General features: G+C 39.2%; 1 protein-coding gene across 4 annotated transcripts in view; it reads right to left on the bottom strand.

Moving 5' to 3' along the window:
* The window catches only part of PUS10 (pseudouridine synthase 10), a 31977-nt gene that overhangs the window by 9782 nt on the left and 9343 nt on the right, over positions 1-12852 (bottom strand). For all 4 annotated transcript variants that reach the window (XM_068153251.1, XM_068153248.1, XM_068153249.1 and 1 more), the window contains exons 5-10: positions 12510-12544; positions 10209-10320; positions 8478-8539; positions 5949-5994; positions 3758-3822; positions 2652-2737 (exon numbers count right to left, since the gene is read on the bottom strand). In XM_068153251.1, coding sequence (XP_068009352.1) covers positions 2652-2737; positions 3758-3822; positions 5949-5994; positions 8478-8539; positions 10209-10320; positions 12510-12544 — 406 coding nt within the window. The remainder of the gene's footprint in view (positions 1-2651; positions 2738-3757; positions 3823-5948; positions 5995-8477; positions 8540-10208; positions 10321-12509; positions 12545-12852) is intronic.

Here is a 12852-nt window from a genome sequence, read left to right as displayed (position 1 = left end):
ATTCTGGATGGAAAAAGCTGTGGGGTTTTTGAAATCAGAACATGGTCTTGAACCAGCCTCCTGTATGCCAAACTAGTGCTATATAATGCATAGGTGTCCCAAGGAAAGCAGCTCCCACGCTCTCCTCTATCTAGTAGTACATATTTCAATCTAAGTTCTGTGCTTGTCTGAACATGTAACTCAATAAATCCAAACTAGAATCCATTAGCTTAGTACAAGGAAAACCATGAGAGCAAAATGTCTTAATAATAAAGTAGTGTGAGCTTCCAAAACCTTGAAAAGTTGCCATGTAAAGAGATTGCCATTCTCTGATTCCAGTCATGGACTTGTGTTATATCTCCTGTGACATGAGGACTGCTATAACCAATGAGTCTCACCCAGATGACCATGGTGAACTTTCTTATTGACAGGTTTTATGTGCAAATATGCACAAAACAAGGAACTCTTTCATAAAGGACAGTGAGTAACTCCCTTATACAAACATGTTTCAGTCTGAAACCTTGCCTACAGAGGAGAAAAAAGGAGTTCAAAGGAGCCATGCATATTACACCATGCCTCTGTCATCTCAGTTTTGGGGGTTTTCAGTATCATATTTTCCTATTTCTAACAATGTTTCCTCCTTGCATTTTGATCTGCAGAAAAACCTACACAAATAAGTGGGGAAACTTAGTAATACTGTTTCACTGGGGCAAATACTGAAAGTGCTATGACTAATCACTCAGAAATTAGGTTCACTCTACTCAATTCTCTTCCCATAAAATTGAGAAAGGAAAACAACATTTTTTTTTTCCTTTCAACTCCCCATTCTAATAATTGTAGCTTTTAACCTGAACAAGAGTGGGTTAAAAAAACCCAACAACAAACAGATGGTGTTTGGGGGTTTGACAGCTTCTCCTGAACCTTTGACAAAATAATTTGGGGGATGGAAGGGCTGAGTGACCACTTGGCACCAAAGATAATGTCAGGAGGGCAATACCAACTCTGAAACAGGACTTACAAATTAAGAGCCCATCTCATTTAATAATAGCAAAATAACTGCACTCTGCTCTAGACAGTCTGTTCTGGATTTAACTCTTCAAAGACTCAAGACAACATTCTGCCTGTTTGTTTGTTTGTTGAGGTTATTTTGGTTGGAGCAACCTATAAACCAGAAATCCCCAAATCAGTATTAAACCTAACCCTCTGTCTCTCTCCAGACAGCTGAATTCTGATGAAACCATCCAACAAAGCAACCTAAAATAAACTGGTGTACCTAGAAAAGGCTAACAGACAGTGGCTATCTTGGATTCCTGAAAATGTACTTCTAGCTGTAATGAAAAAGAATTACTGTATTGCTGTAAAACAGAAGGGCCAGGAGGATGAGCAGAGGGCTGGAGCACCTCTCCTATGAGGACAGACTGAAGGAGTTGGGGCTGTTCAGTCTGCAGAAGAGAAGGCTGTGAGGTGACCTCATTGTGGCCTTCCAGTACCTGAAGGGGGCCTACAGGAAGGCTGGGGAGGGACTGCTCAGGATCTCAGGTAGTGATAGGACTAGGGGGAATGGAATGAAGCTGGAGGTGGGGAGATTCAGGCTGGATGTGAGGAGGAAGTTCTTCACCATGAGAGTGGTGAAACCCTGGAATGGGTTGTCCAGGGAGGTGGTTGAGGTCCTGTCCCTGGAGGTGTTTAAGCCCAGGCTGGATGAGGCTCTGGCCAGCCTGATCTAGTGTGGGGTATCCCTGCCTATGGCAGGGGGGTTGGAACTAGATGATCCTTATGGTCCCTTCTAACCCTGAATGATACTATGATACTATAGGTATATGTAGAACATCATGCCATGAGAACACTGGCTTTTGCCTTTTTTTTCCTATTAATCTTGTGTTTTCCTTTATTCAGGATTTGTACTGTCCTTCTTATGCTGGATTTAAATTGTAGGGTTTGAAAAAATAATCTGTTTGCATGTATTTAAATAAATGATTGTTTACACACAGGACTGGGGGAATAGCAGAGAATCTTGCAGGCAGGTGATACAAGAGTGTGACAAAACTCAGTGACACCAAGGTATTGCTGCATTATCTGTCTCAGCCAATTATTTCAGATGCTATTCTGGTTTGGAGGGAGGAACTGGAAAGAGCTAAGCTTTCAAGAAATTAACCTTTATTAATCCCATTAGGACTGGCAGTTTAGGATGGAATAATAAGCAGATAAATCCAGATGGTGAGACCTTCTGAATCCAGATCAAAACCCAAGCAAGTGAAAAGCACTGCTGGGAGCTTAAGTGCCTTTCTCAAAACACCTGCTTATTGTAAGGGGACACATTACAACTGCAAGATTTGCAGGGATAAAGGTTTTCTGAAGGAGAGAGCAAGCATAGACTACAGGGCACAATTCTTTGTTTCATAAACTGCTCCTGGGTAAGCACCTCAATGAACAGGGGCACAAAGGAAGTTTTTTGTATCTTCACATCACCCTGTGCTATCTCTAGAAGACAGAACTACTCCACCTCTCAAAACAAAAGAAAATCAATGGCAAGATTAGAACAGATTTGTTTCTTTGCTCCTTAAACCTTAATTACAGGAATCAACAAATTGCAAGAATCTACTGGGTGCCTTGGCAGTATTACAAAAGTACTGTTTAAGACAACACATCAGCAAATAAATGGATCACTTTACCAGCCACAAAAATAGCACCATTATTGCACTGAATTTCCAGCACATCACAGAGGTTCTTTGGTGAACTTGGGGGACATGGAAAATGCCTGTATAAAAAAAACAACTGAACATTACTAGCAATACCAAGACACGATTGGAACAGTAATAATGGCATGAAAGGTGACATGTATGTCAGTTACACAAAACACAGCTAGAGTATATGTTCACATTAAAAGTTGGAACACCAAGAAATGGATAAACATCCAAGCAAACCAATTGCAAATACTTCTGTCAATCTACCATCAAACCTTACCCAAGTCTAATGCTCCAATTCACACTGTGCCGTGACAAGCAGCACAATGCCATAGCGATCCTGAAACTACATCCAGCAGGAAAACTACCTTTAGGATCTATCACTAAATCTTTGCTTGCAAGTGAACTACAGAGAAAGTGTCTCAATGTCCTCTCAGTGCCTGTGACTTTTACCACATTACAGCCCTTCTTGATTTTCTCATAACTCAATTCCCACCCTTTTGGAAAGATGGGACAAAGTCTTTCTTGTAAAGAGAAGCTTGTCTTAGAAACTCTTAAGGTTCAAAACACAGAAGAAGGTTCCACAATTTCTAAATCTCTTCTGTGTTTTTTGGGATATACATAAAGATTTTTGAATGCAAATGACTGGCAGTATATCAACAAAGTGTTTTCACTTCTAACCATCCTAAATCCCATGCCAGTCCAGAGATCTGCACTGAGGTACTGCCAAAAGCACAAAGCAAAACTGCAGCTCTCTGACCCTCAGTTTCTTCTCCTTGCTGCTCCTGAGATAATAGACTTATGAAGCACTTTGAATAATGGGAAGAACACCACCATTTGTGTTACATCCAATTTTCCATCTTCCATGCCTTAACTCAAACATTTTGAGATTACTCCGTAATTAAAAGATCTGGAACTCTATTCTGTTACCAGAAGAAGAGAAAACACAACACAATTTAACCAGTAAACGAGCAGATGTAAACAAAAGTACTTTTATAGATATCTTATCACTACTCATCTACCCAGTATTTTCCTCCTTATCCTAATTCTGTACAAAAACACAAGACTAAGAACTAGTTTCAGTATATACTTACTTGAGAAAATCCTCTTCTTTTATCTTCTCTAGGGCTTTTAAAACTGCCATTCTGGTGAAAACAGACTGCACAGTGAAACAAAGAAAAACAAGTCAAGAACTGTGTGAAGGGAAGAAAGACTATGCCTAAGGAAGACAAAAAAACAAACCCTAAAATATACACACTGCTCTCACAAAGCAGATTGTTTTCACTTGTGTTATCTAATACTTACAAGCAGCTCTGTATCAGCAAGAACTCACTGTGATCTTAACCCTAATTTTAATAGGGCAACCAAGAGCAATAGGTAATTTTGCCAAAATCTACTCAAGCAACTTTACTCACAACATGAAAGCAATGCAACTAACACAGCTGACAGTTTAAAACATAACACCCTCCAAGCATACCCTGGTGCTGCTGTTGATCAGCAAAGCTAAGGCAGAAAACAGAATTTAGCTTCCTACCCCAGGTGAAACCAGCATTTTAACAGGTGAGGTGGAATCCTACTTTAGGAAGGCTGAGGACAGTAGGTGGTTTCTAAATGAACCTTCTAATCATAGCACGGTCAGCTATGATATCAAATCATATTGCCCAGGGTTTTATCCAGTAAGGTCTTGAAATCCTCTGAGGATGAAGCCTGCACACCCTCTCTGCATAGCTTGCTCCACTATCCAACTGTCCTCATGATAAAAAGATTTTTATTGTATGTACTCCAAACCTCTCATTTCAACTTATTGCCACTATCTCTCCTCCTTGCACTGTGAAGAACAGCCTGGCTCCCTGTTCTCAATAATCTCTCTCTTGGTACTAAGGGGAGATTTAGCTAGGTCCTCCTGAAAAACTTCTCTTCTCCAATCTCAAGAAGTCCAGGTTCCTCAGCCCCTCCTCCCCAAGCATGTGCTCCAGCCCCCTGACTGTCTGATGGCCCACTGCTGAATTTCCAATTTAATGCTGTATTTTTTTGAAAAGTAGATTTGGGAATTGGAAAAAACATCTGGAAAATACTGGGTCACAGTTTGGGACAACTCAAATCTTCACAAGCTCCTGGATGCCTCCAGGGAAGCTGCCCTTTCTCCTTTCTAAACATAAATTAAACACAGTAGCATTTCCCTTCCCTATAGAACAGATGAGCTGGAAAATCCTTACACTAGCAGTAAGTTTAAACAACTATCTACAACAGATAACACAGACATTTTTACTTGGAAATCAGTTTTTATACTACTACTCTGATTAACACAGCCCTTGAAGTTTCAAGCACAGCTTCTTTCTAAGGATGAACCTCCACAGGTGTAATTTTTGCCTTTAGATTCCTCTGAATCTTGTTGCCTGTGTGGTTTTAACAGGCAGGCCCTGTTAGTTTAGATCCTTATGTGAGATTTTTCCCCTTTCTAAAGGAAAGCATTGCAGCAAGCAGTGAGTTATAACAATACAATCCTTCTCAAAAAAGACTTGCATTTATTGGCCAGGTGGAGTAGAGTAGGCTAGATTCTAGGGTCAGACTCCCTCTACCAAATGTTGGTAGACTCTTCACCAAAAAACTAAAAGGCCTTGCACAGGCTTCTGACAGAAGTTACTTTTCTCCTTCTGATGACACCAACTGTTATACTTGTATTGGTTTCTCTCCAACCATTTTTTCATTCTCACATGTCCTCTTTCCCATCAATGATTGTGTGTGGGCTCAGGGTCTGCAATAACTGACAAGGTCCTTCCTCCCCTCCTCCAGAGGCAGACATGACAAAAACATCCTGCATGCATTGTGTCTTTCATTCAGATCAGAGGACATGAAAACTGCAGTGTGGTCATTTCTCTTTTGGCTGCAGAACCTCATCTTCATGATGTGACTTTATCTGAAATGTTTTATCCACAGAGAGCTTGAGGCACATCTTTTATGCTACTTCTAATGCATGACAATCAAATTCCCAGATATTAAGGAAGGTATTTCCAGAGAACAGTCTTAAAATCATGGCCTTTAGACAGTCTGGAAAATGAATGACCTAAACAAAAGCACCAAGCTCTTCGTTTTCCTCAGCACATAAACATCAAGTGAATAAAGAAGACAAGCTTTGCTTTCAGATAACCAAAACCTAGAGAGATTATTGTTGAAGGAACACCAGACATTAAACAGTGACCGAATACCTGTGTAAGTTCTTCATTGTGGTTACTGCTGCGAGATTCTGAATGTTAGAAAAGAAATACAACAATGATGAGATCTTACCTGTTTGTTCTTTGCTGGTTTGAAACAGTCTGGACAGGCTGTGGCTCTAAATACAGAAATGAAAATTAGCTGCTGCTCTTTCAGAAAAAGGAATAAACAGATTTATTAAGTACAGCATGTGCATGGTCATTGTATCACTGTATCCAGTATCTCACTTCCACAGCTTAACAGTGAATAGATTTCAAAATTAGTGTTTTCCTAAACCTCAAATGACAGAAGGTGTGCATTGCTCAATCTAGAAAGACATCATGGACAAAGCCGTGTAAGCCTCTTTTCCTCTGACCAAGACAAATGTGTCTCAGCTTTGAGATGAGCTGAAAAAGTGAACAAGAAATTTAGCTTTTTGGTTCTTTCCAATCCTTCTCACTGAAGGTCATGATTAATGTTTAAGTTCTGTGCAAGGTTTGCTAACATTTGTGCTTGCTGCTCTTGGACAATGTACATGACAAACTAGAGATTCAAACTGCTGCTTCTGGATAGGAAAATTCTATTTACTACAGAAAAAGTAACTCCAGGTGTTCAATACCACTTTTGCTTTGCCTCTTCAAAAGGAAATGATTGTTTGTTTAACAAAAGTGAAAGTCAAGTCAGTGAAACACCTTTTCTGAGTACTCTGGAGGAAGTTGCTGTTCCAATTAGTGGATTACTATGTATGCAGTTAGAGATGATTTCTAGCCTACAATACAATTTATCATTTCTTGCTGGTGCCTTTCAAAGCCTCTGTAACTACTTCAGACTATAAAGAAGCAGGTCTATCAAAACAACTTGCCTGGCCAGTTTGTGACACAAAGCATTGCAAATTCCCTCTTCCAGAGTTTCAGTGTCACCTTACCTTTAAATATAAATCTCCATATACAAACTAACAAGAGAGCCAAATCAATCTTCCATGTCAAACCAAGGGTTATTTTAGCACACCTACTACGCAGAATTGTGTAAGAGTGGCTTGAGACATGATAAATGGCAGATGCCATGCTTGGAAATCCCAGCCAAAGGAGCACCTGGGGGACTTCACCAGGTTAGGAAAATGTTCTACTTGGCTTCCACAAAAAATATGACTTCCATTACACAAGCTTTGAGACCTGCCTAATTTACCACATTTACATTGAAACAAAACCATTGCCTCAGAATACGCCCAGAGCCAGCCATTCACATATGCAAAATGCCTTGACACCCGAGAAACTACTACGTAATTACATTAGGTAATATGCTGTTACTTCAGAAGAATGTTTGAAACCTTAATTGCTGTGTAAGTTTGTTACAAAGAGAAGGCAAATAAAGGGATATTGTCAGGTCACATGGAATAAACCTGAGTAGTTGGAATGTGGAATGGAACATCTTTACAACTTTCACTTCTACAACTATTCCCCCTGGAGGGCCAACATTGGCACCACAAAAAGGATGGAAGGATGAGCTGAAAATAAGAGTTGTGAAGTTTCAGAGAAAGAAAGAGCACTACCAAAACGAGAAGTGATCAAGTAAAATTAAACAGGTAAGAATAAAAGGACGCAGGATCCAGAAACACTTGAGTTTCAACAAGATTATTAGTACTATCAGTTAGAATTACAGCTTGGCCCTACCACTTTCTTCCCCTTTCACCCAGTTTTGAAGAAGCTGGAAGGAAAGATGTTCTGTGAACATTGGTAATCTATTCTTCCTAATACCTGATCTGTCACCAAACATAACATTCCCTCATCAGCTGTCAAAGGCCTAGGTGGCAAACTGGGCATTCAAAGAAAGATCACAAACTGACAGAAGGGGTAAAATCAGGGAAGTATATAACAGTTGGAAAGGAAATCTCTAGTCTCAAGAAATTAATTCCCTGTGTAGCAAAAAAGCCTGTGCCAGGCCTCCTTCTGTGTAAAATTTATCTTGCAGTAAGAGCACAAGTGATGAAACGGAGAGAAACTTAAGTTTTCTGGGAAGCATCAGCAAACAGGAAGAGTGAACCTAATTATTCAGCTACATTTTGAGAAATCACATTAAATGGCAGCTAAATTCACAGAAATATTTTGCTTCTTTGTGTTTAGCAGACGCTCAACTGGGCCAGGCCAGAAACTGCATAGCAGCCAGGAAATGTCTGTTTGTTTTAATAAACCAGTGAAGTTGGATTAACTCACTTAAAAGCCTTCCCTCCCACTCATGTCTCCTGTAAGAGCAGGAAAGCCTAGGCATGACCTCAAAAGATTCCCCCATCTGCAATTACATAGTTTGAATTTATTCTTTAAAAATGATATGGCTATATTCAAGAGGGTAGTGAGTTTAAAAGGGCAGAAACTGAACTTCTCTGAATATTCTCCTTCCAGCTCAAATCAGAATTCTGGATGATTTTGTTTACTAGCTTTAATGCATAGAATCAACCAGCGATGGTGTAGCTTTAAACTCTGCAGCTCTATGTGAATATGAGGAAGTTTAGACACAGGTCCCATTCTAGTTTATAAACACTGCATATTCTCATCTGTAGCAAATTCAAACCAACAATGTTACACAGTATTTAGATAAAGATCTTTTGTTATTTATATAAAAACTTACAGGAAATGGCACTCCTCGTCTGTTTCTGGATGAGCAAAGACCACACTGACTTCAAACAAACTCTAAATTTAAAAGAAGACATAAAAAAGCACAAGGTGGTAATAGTTTCTTAAACAAACAGGGAGGATATTTTCAAGCATCCTTATTGTAGTATTAAGAAAACAGTAAAAAGACGAAAGAGGAAGTAACCCATTTATTCTACAACATCATCTAAAGGCACTAAAACATTCCCCATAACAGCATTTGCATTTCTGAAGTAACCAAAGATTATCTGAGACTGCTTCAAAGACCTGAGTGACCTACGCATGATAGATACTGGCCCCATTCCGCACAGGGGGACTGAGTCAGAGACAATGCATGCTCAAAGCCTATTAGGGTCACTAAACTTCACAAACCTTCTGGGAGAGCAGTGCATAGCATGGAATCAAGATAAAAGCCCTGTAGTAGTCACCACTGTAAAATATTTTTAGGGGCTTCATTTGCAATGACTGGATGGCCTTGGGGCAAAGAAAGCCAACATGTCCTAGTGGATTGACAGCTAGACCAGAAACTCTAGTGTAATCTCAATTCTACCCCCAATTCCCTCCTTGGCCTTGGGCAAACAACACTCATTACTTCTGTTATTCAGATACCAGAATACCTCAAGAGGGCTATTGAAAAGATTGGCTAATATTCAAGTGCCTTGTAGATAAAAAGCATCAGACAAGTAACTTTTATGATACAATGATGTCTGGAGTGGCTCAGTGCCAAGTGTTGTAGAGCCTTGCTAACTTGGTACGTAAGTTTGTTTCTTCTTGGTTCATCTTCAGTGTAACTGAGCATTTGTTTCTTCACTAAGGTAAAAAAAAAGGATGCTTTCAATTAGAACTCCTGGGAAAAGACAATCTGTAATTATTATGGAAGCTGACAAATCCATGTAAAGACTAAGTGAGTCCTGGGGTCAGTCCTGTGAGTGATGACAAGTAAAAACTGCAGACTGCCTTGTCCTTGGCATAAATTTTAGCCATGTTTACAGAGATTTTACAATCAAGATGATGGTGTTTCTGAATTTATTTGGCAACATCTCAATGTCATGTTCAATCAATGAATTTCAGAAACATTATAGAGAATGTTAGTCAGAAGCTGAAAGATCGAAACAGGGTGTGAAAAAACCATTTCAATCGCCTACTTACAGGTATTGCAGGTGCCAACACACCTATCTCTAGCATTCATCAAAGTGAAAAAGGACAAGCCTTTCCTCTTTCAGGGTGTTTCAGCAATTTATGTTAATCCCTAGAATTTAACATACTAATGACCTAAAGGATTTATCTCATAGAACAACAACAGTGTTGGCAGCAACAGGAGAGCAAAGCAGAAAAGTGTTCCTCAGCCTCTGAAAAACAGATCCTCAAAAATGTCAAAACTGAAAATGGCTCATTGATAAAAGGAGGGATGGCAGCCCGAAAGCAAGAGCTTTAGCAGAAGGCCACAAAGGTTGCAGAAGATGCAAATATCTATGTGTAGAAAAATGAAGATTGGACCACTCAGTTTGAAATTTGGGAGATCTTTGGTTAAAAGAACTTCCCCCCTCCAATGACTATCACAGCAATGCTTGTCTGCTAATAAGGGCTAAAAAGTATTATTATTTTTCCCTTCATATACATAATTGTAAAAATATATGCACACAAACAAACATATAAAAGGAGGGAGAAAAAAATAGGAAAAAAAAGTCTTTTCTTATTTATACAACACCTTTCCATCAGCTGGAACACCCAACTCTTCTGACAGCTGGGGATGAATAATCCACTTATAAGCTTCTTTCAGCTGAACAATGTCATCCTTTGACAAGGAAAGCCCCAGATTTCTGAATCACAAAGAAATAATAACTTGCACAGAAGTCTGATAAATGCAGATACATGACATACAATATTTCTAGACAAACTCAAGTAACTCGTGCCAGGTAAACAAGCACTCCATGAATACAAAAAGGACAGAAGTACTAAGCATATAGACCATGGCATGAAAAAATGAAAGGCTGTTCCAAGACCATGTAATACAGAACTGAATCTTTGTATTAAATTAACCAAGTATTAAAGAAACATTAGGTCAGACTAAGATTCTAAGTCAGATACTTTCCAATAAACACCTGAGAGTCTGGCAGGGAGCAGATGAAGGTGTAGCTACTTTAGCTACTACAGGCAGCTCAAGCACAGGTAGGACTAGGTTGCCTCCTCCCTGCCTTTGGCTCTGCATTTCTGCCAGAATTTGTATGCTGACACTACACAGCTATTTGCTAAGGAGCCTCCTAGTTTCCACCCTGAATAGTATCTTGTTTTGCCCTGATTCTATTTGCCAGTGTTTCTTTCACTAACATTTAAACAGATTCTTTTTTTCTTCTATAAAAGAACATGCACTGAAGGAACTCATGCCACAGCTTTGTGGTAGATCAAAAGTTACAGAAAGTCTTTTCAGAGTCTGCCTGGAGAAGAGCAGAGAGAGATGCATAAAAACTATTCATTTAAAAACAATCTTAGGCTTCTTTTTATTGTTAAGACAATCCAGTCCTTCATTAAAGGAGGGCATGAACTCCAGTGGGCACAAATTCCTAACAGGAAAAGCAAGCCCAGGTGACAGCTTCAGCTGACCTTGCTGGGACAGGTACAAGATCAGGCCTTAACTCCTGTGTCATTGCCTACAGAAGAAGTTAAAAGGTATGGATGTTTGTAAGGATGCCAGCATACAACTTCATATCACTCTTTTCGAACTTAAAGAGCAAAGCATATGTCCTCTTCAAATAGCACCAATGGTAGGATATGTGGGCAATATTTGCCCTAAAGGGCTTCATCTTCTTTCCAGCAATTTAATGAAATAATTGCTTTTAAATCAGTCTCAACAGAGGAAGTGATTCACCATAATTTAGTCTGGCTTTCTATGAATATCCTGAAATGGTACTTTCACCCAAGATGGCTTCCACCAAAAACTAGTTCAGTATCCTCAGCTAACTTTTAGACAAGTGGATTTCTTTCCTCTTGCCAACAAGGACAAAATGGCTCTAATATGTTCTCACTTGGCCAGGAGTGGAAATGTCCTGCAGCAGACAAAGAACCAAGTGTTTAAAATTATTTCAGGACATTGAGGTATGAAAAAAAAAAAGAGACAAAACTAATGTATACCCACTGCACTAATATCTTTCTCTCTAGTGATTTTTCACCATTATTTGACCACCAATTTTCAGACACTATTAATGTAAGCTGAATTCAGTCACTATTAATGTAAGATACAGCAGAAAAGAAAAAGAGGTCTGCATTCCATTCTGTTGTCCATGTACAAGAAGATTCTGGCTCACAGATGGCATGATGGCACTTCTCAGGAACATTAAGTTAATGCAGAGCTACACAGCTGGACAGACAGCCTGCATTCCAAGTTGAAATGCCACATCCTAGCTATAATCACATTATGAGTCAAAAGAGGTAAGAAACCCCATTTAAGGACAAACTAGGTTAAAAGAAAACCAACACAAAACCAAACACAAAAACTCAGCTGCCATCTTGTCCTTCATAAGCCTCAAGTAAACTGGACAAGGCTATAAACTCAACTTCTTGCCTGCTCAGTATTTATATAGACAAATTATGTCTGTATGAAAGAGCTCCTGTCAGGCAGCAAAAGCTATGGGCAATGAAAAACCCCTAACAAATAAAATGACAACACATCTCAATTTTAATGTCTACATGCTTAGATTTTAGAAGGCACGAAGCAAGTTAAAAACTTGGCCAAGGCCATAGGAAGTGAGTCTACACGTTCCACAATTGTTATCAGAAATACCTTTATATGAAACCAACTGTCTTGATCTCAAAAATATGCCATTAACTGCTTAGTTAAAATTTTCTCTTAACATACATGTCTCAGCATGTCCACAGCATGATGTGGTTTCTCATCCTGCTTCATTACACTATGCTGACATGCAGTTATAGTATCTCTCTTTTTTTTTTTTTTCAATCTAGAGAACTCTTTAATAGAAGTGGTATGAAGGTTGCCAAAACAAAAGTTACTCACCCCATTTCCTGTTTTACCAGCAGCCAAGCAGCACGCTATAGGTCACCAGCCATGTCCAGGAAGAAAAAGAGAGAGAGAGAGAAGAGAGAGAGAGAGATAAACAACAACAAACACTCGTAGCAAAAGGAAAAAGGTTCTAAAAACCTCAGGACAAGAAGGATTTTGCTTTAGAAGTGGAAAAGTAGAATTGTTTGGTTTTACTTGTAAGACATCACTTTGTAATTCACCTCAAAAACCCCAGATCAACCTGCATTAAACACGCTTTGAAAATTGTTATTAACACTATTAACTGGAAAAAGACCTTGAGGCCTAAGTCAAGTGCAACTAGCAGTTATCCACCCTA

This window comes from Melanerpes formicivorus, unplaced genomic scaffold (genome assembly GCF_026170545.1).
Source record: "Melanerpes formicivorus ecotype bairdi unplaced genomic scaffold, bMelFor1.0.p_v2 SCAF_25, whole genome shotgun sequence".
NCBI classification, from domain to species: Eukaryota; Metazoa; Chordata; class Aves; order Piciformes; family Picidae; genus Melanerpes; species Melanerpes formicivorus.
This window is presented reverse-complemented; position numbering and strand designations above follow the sequence as displayed.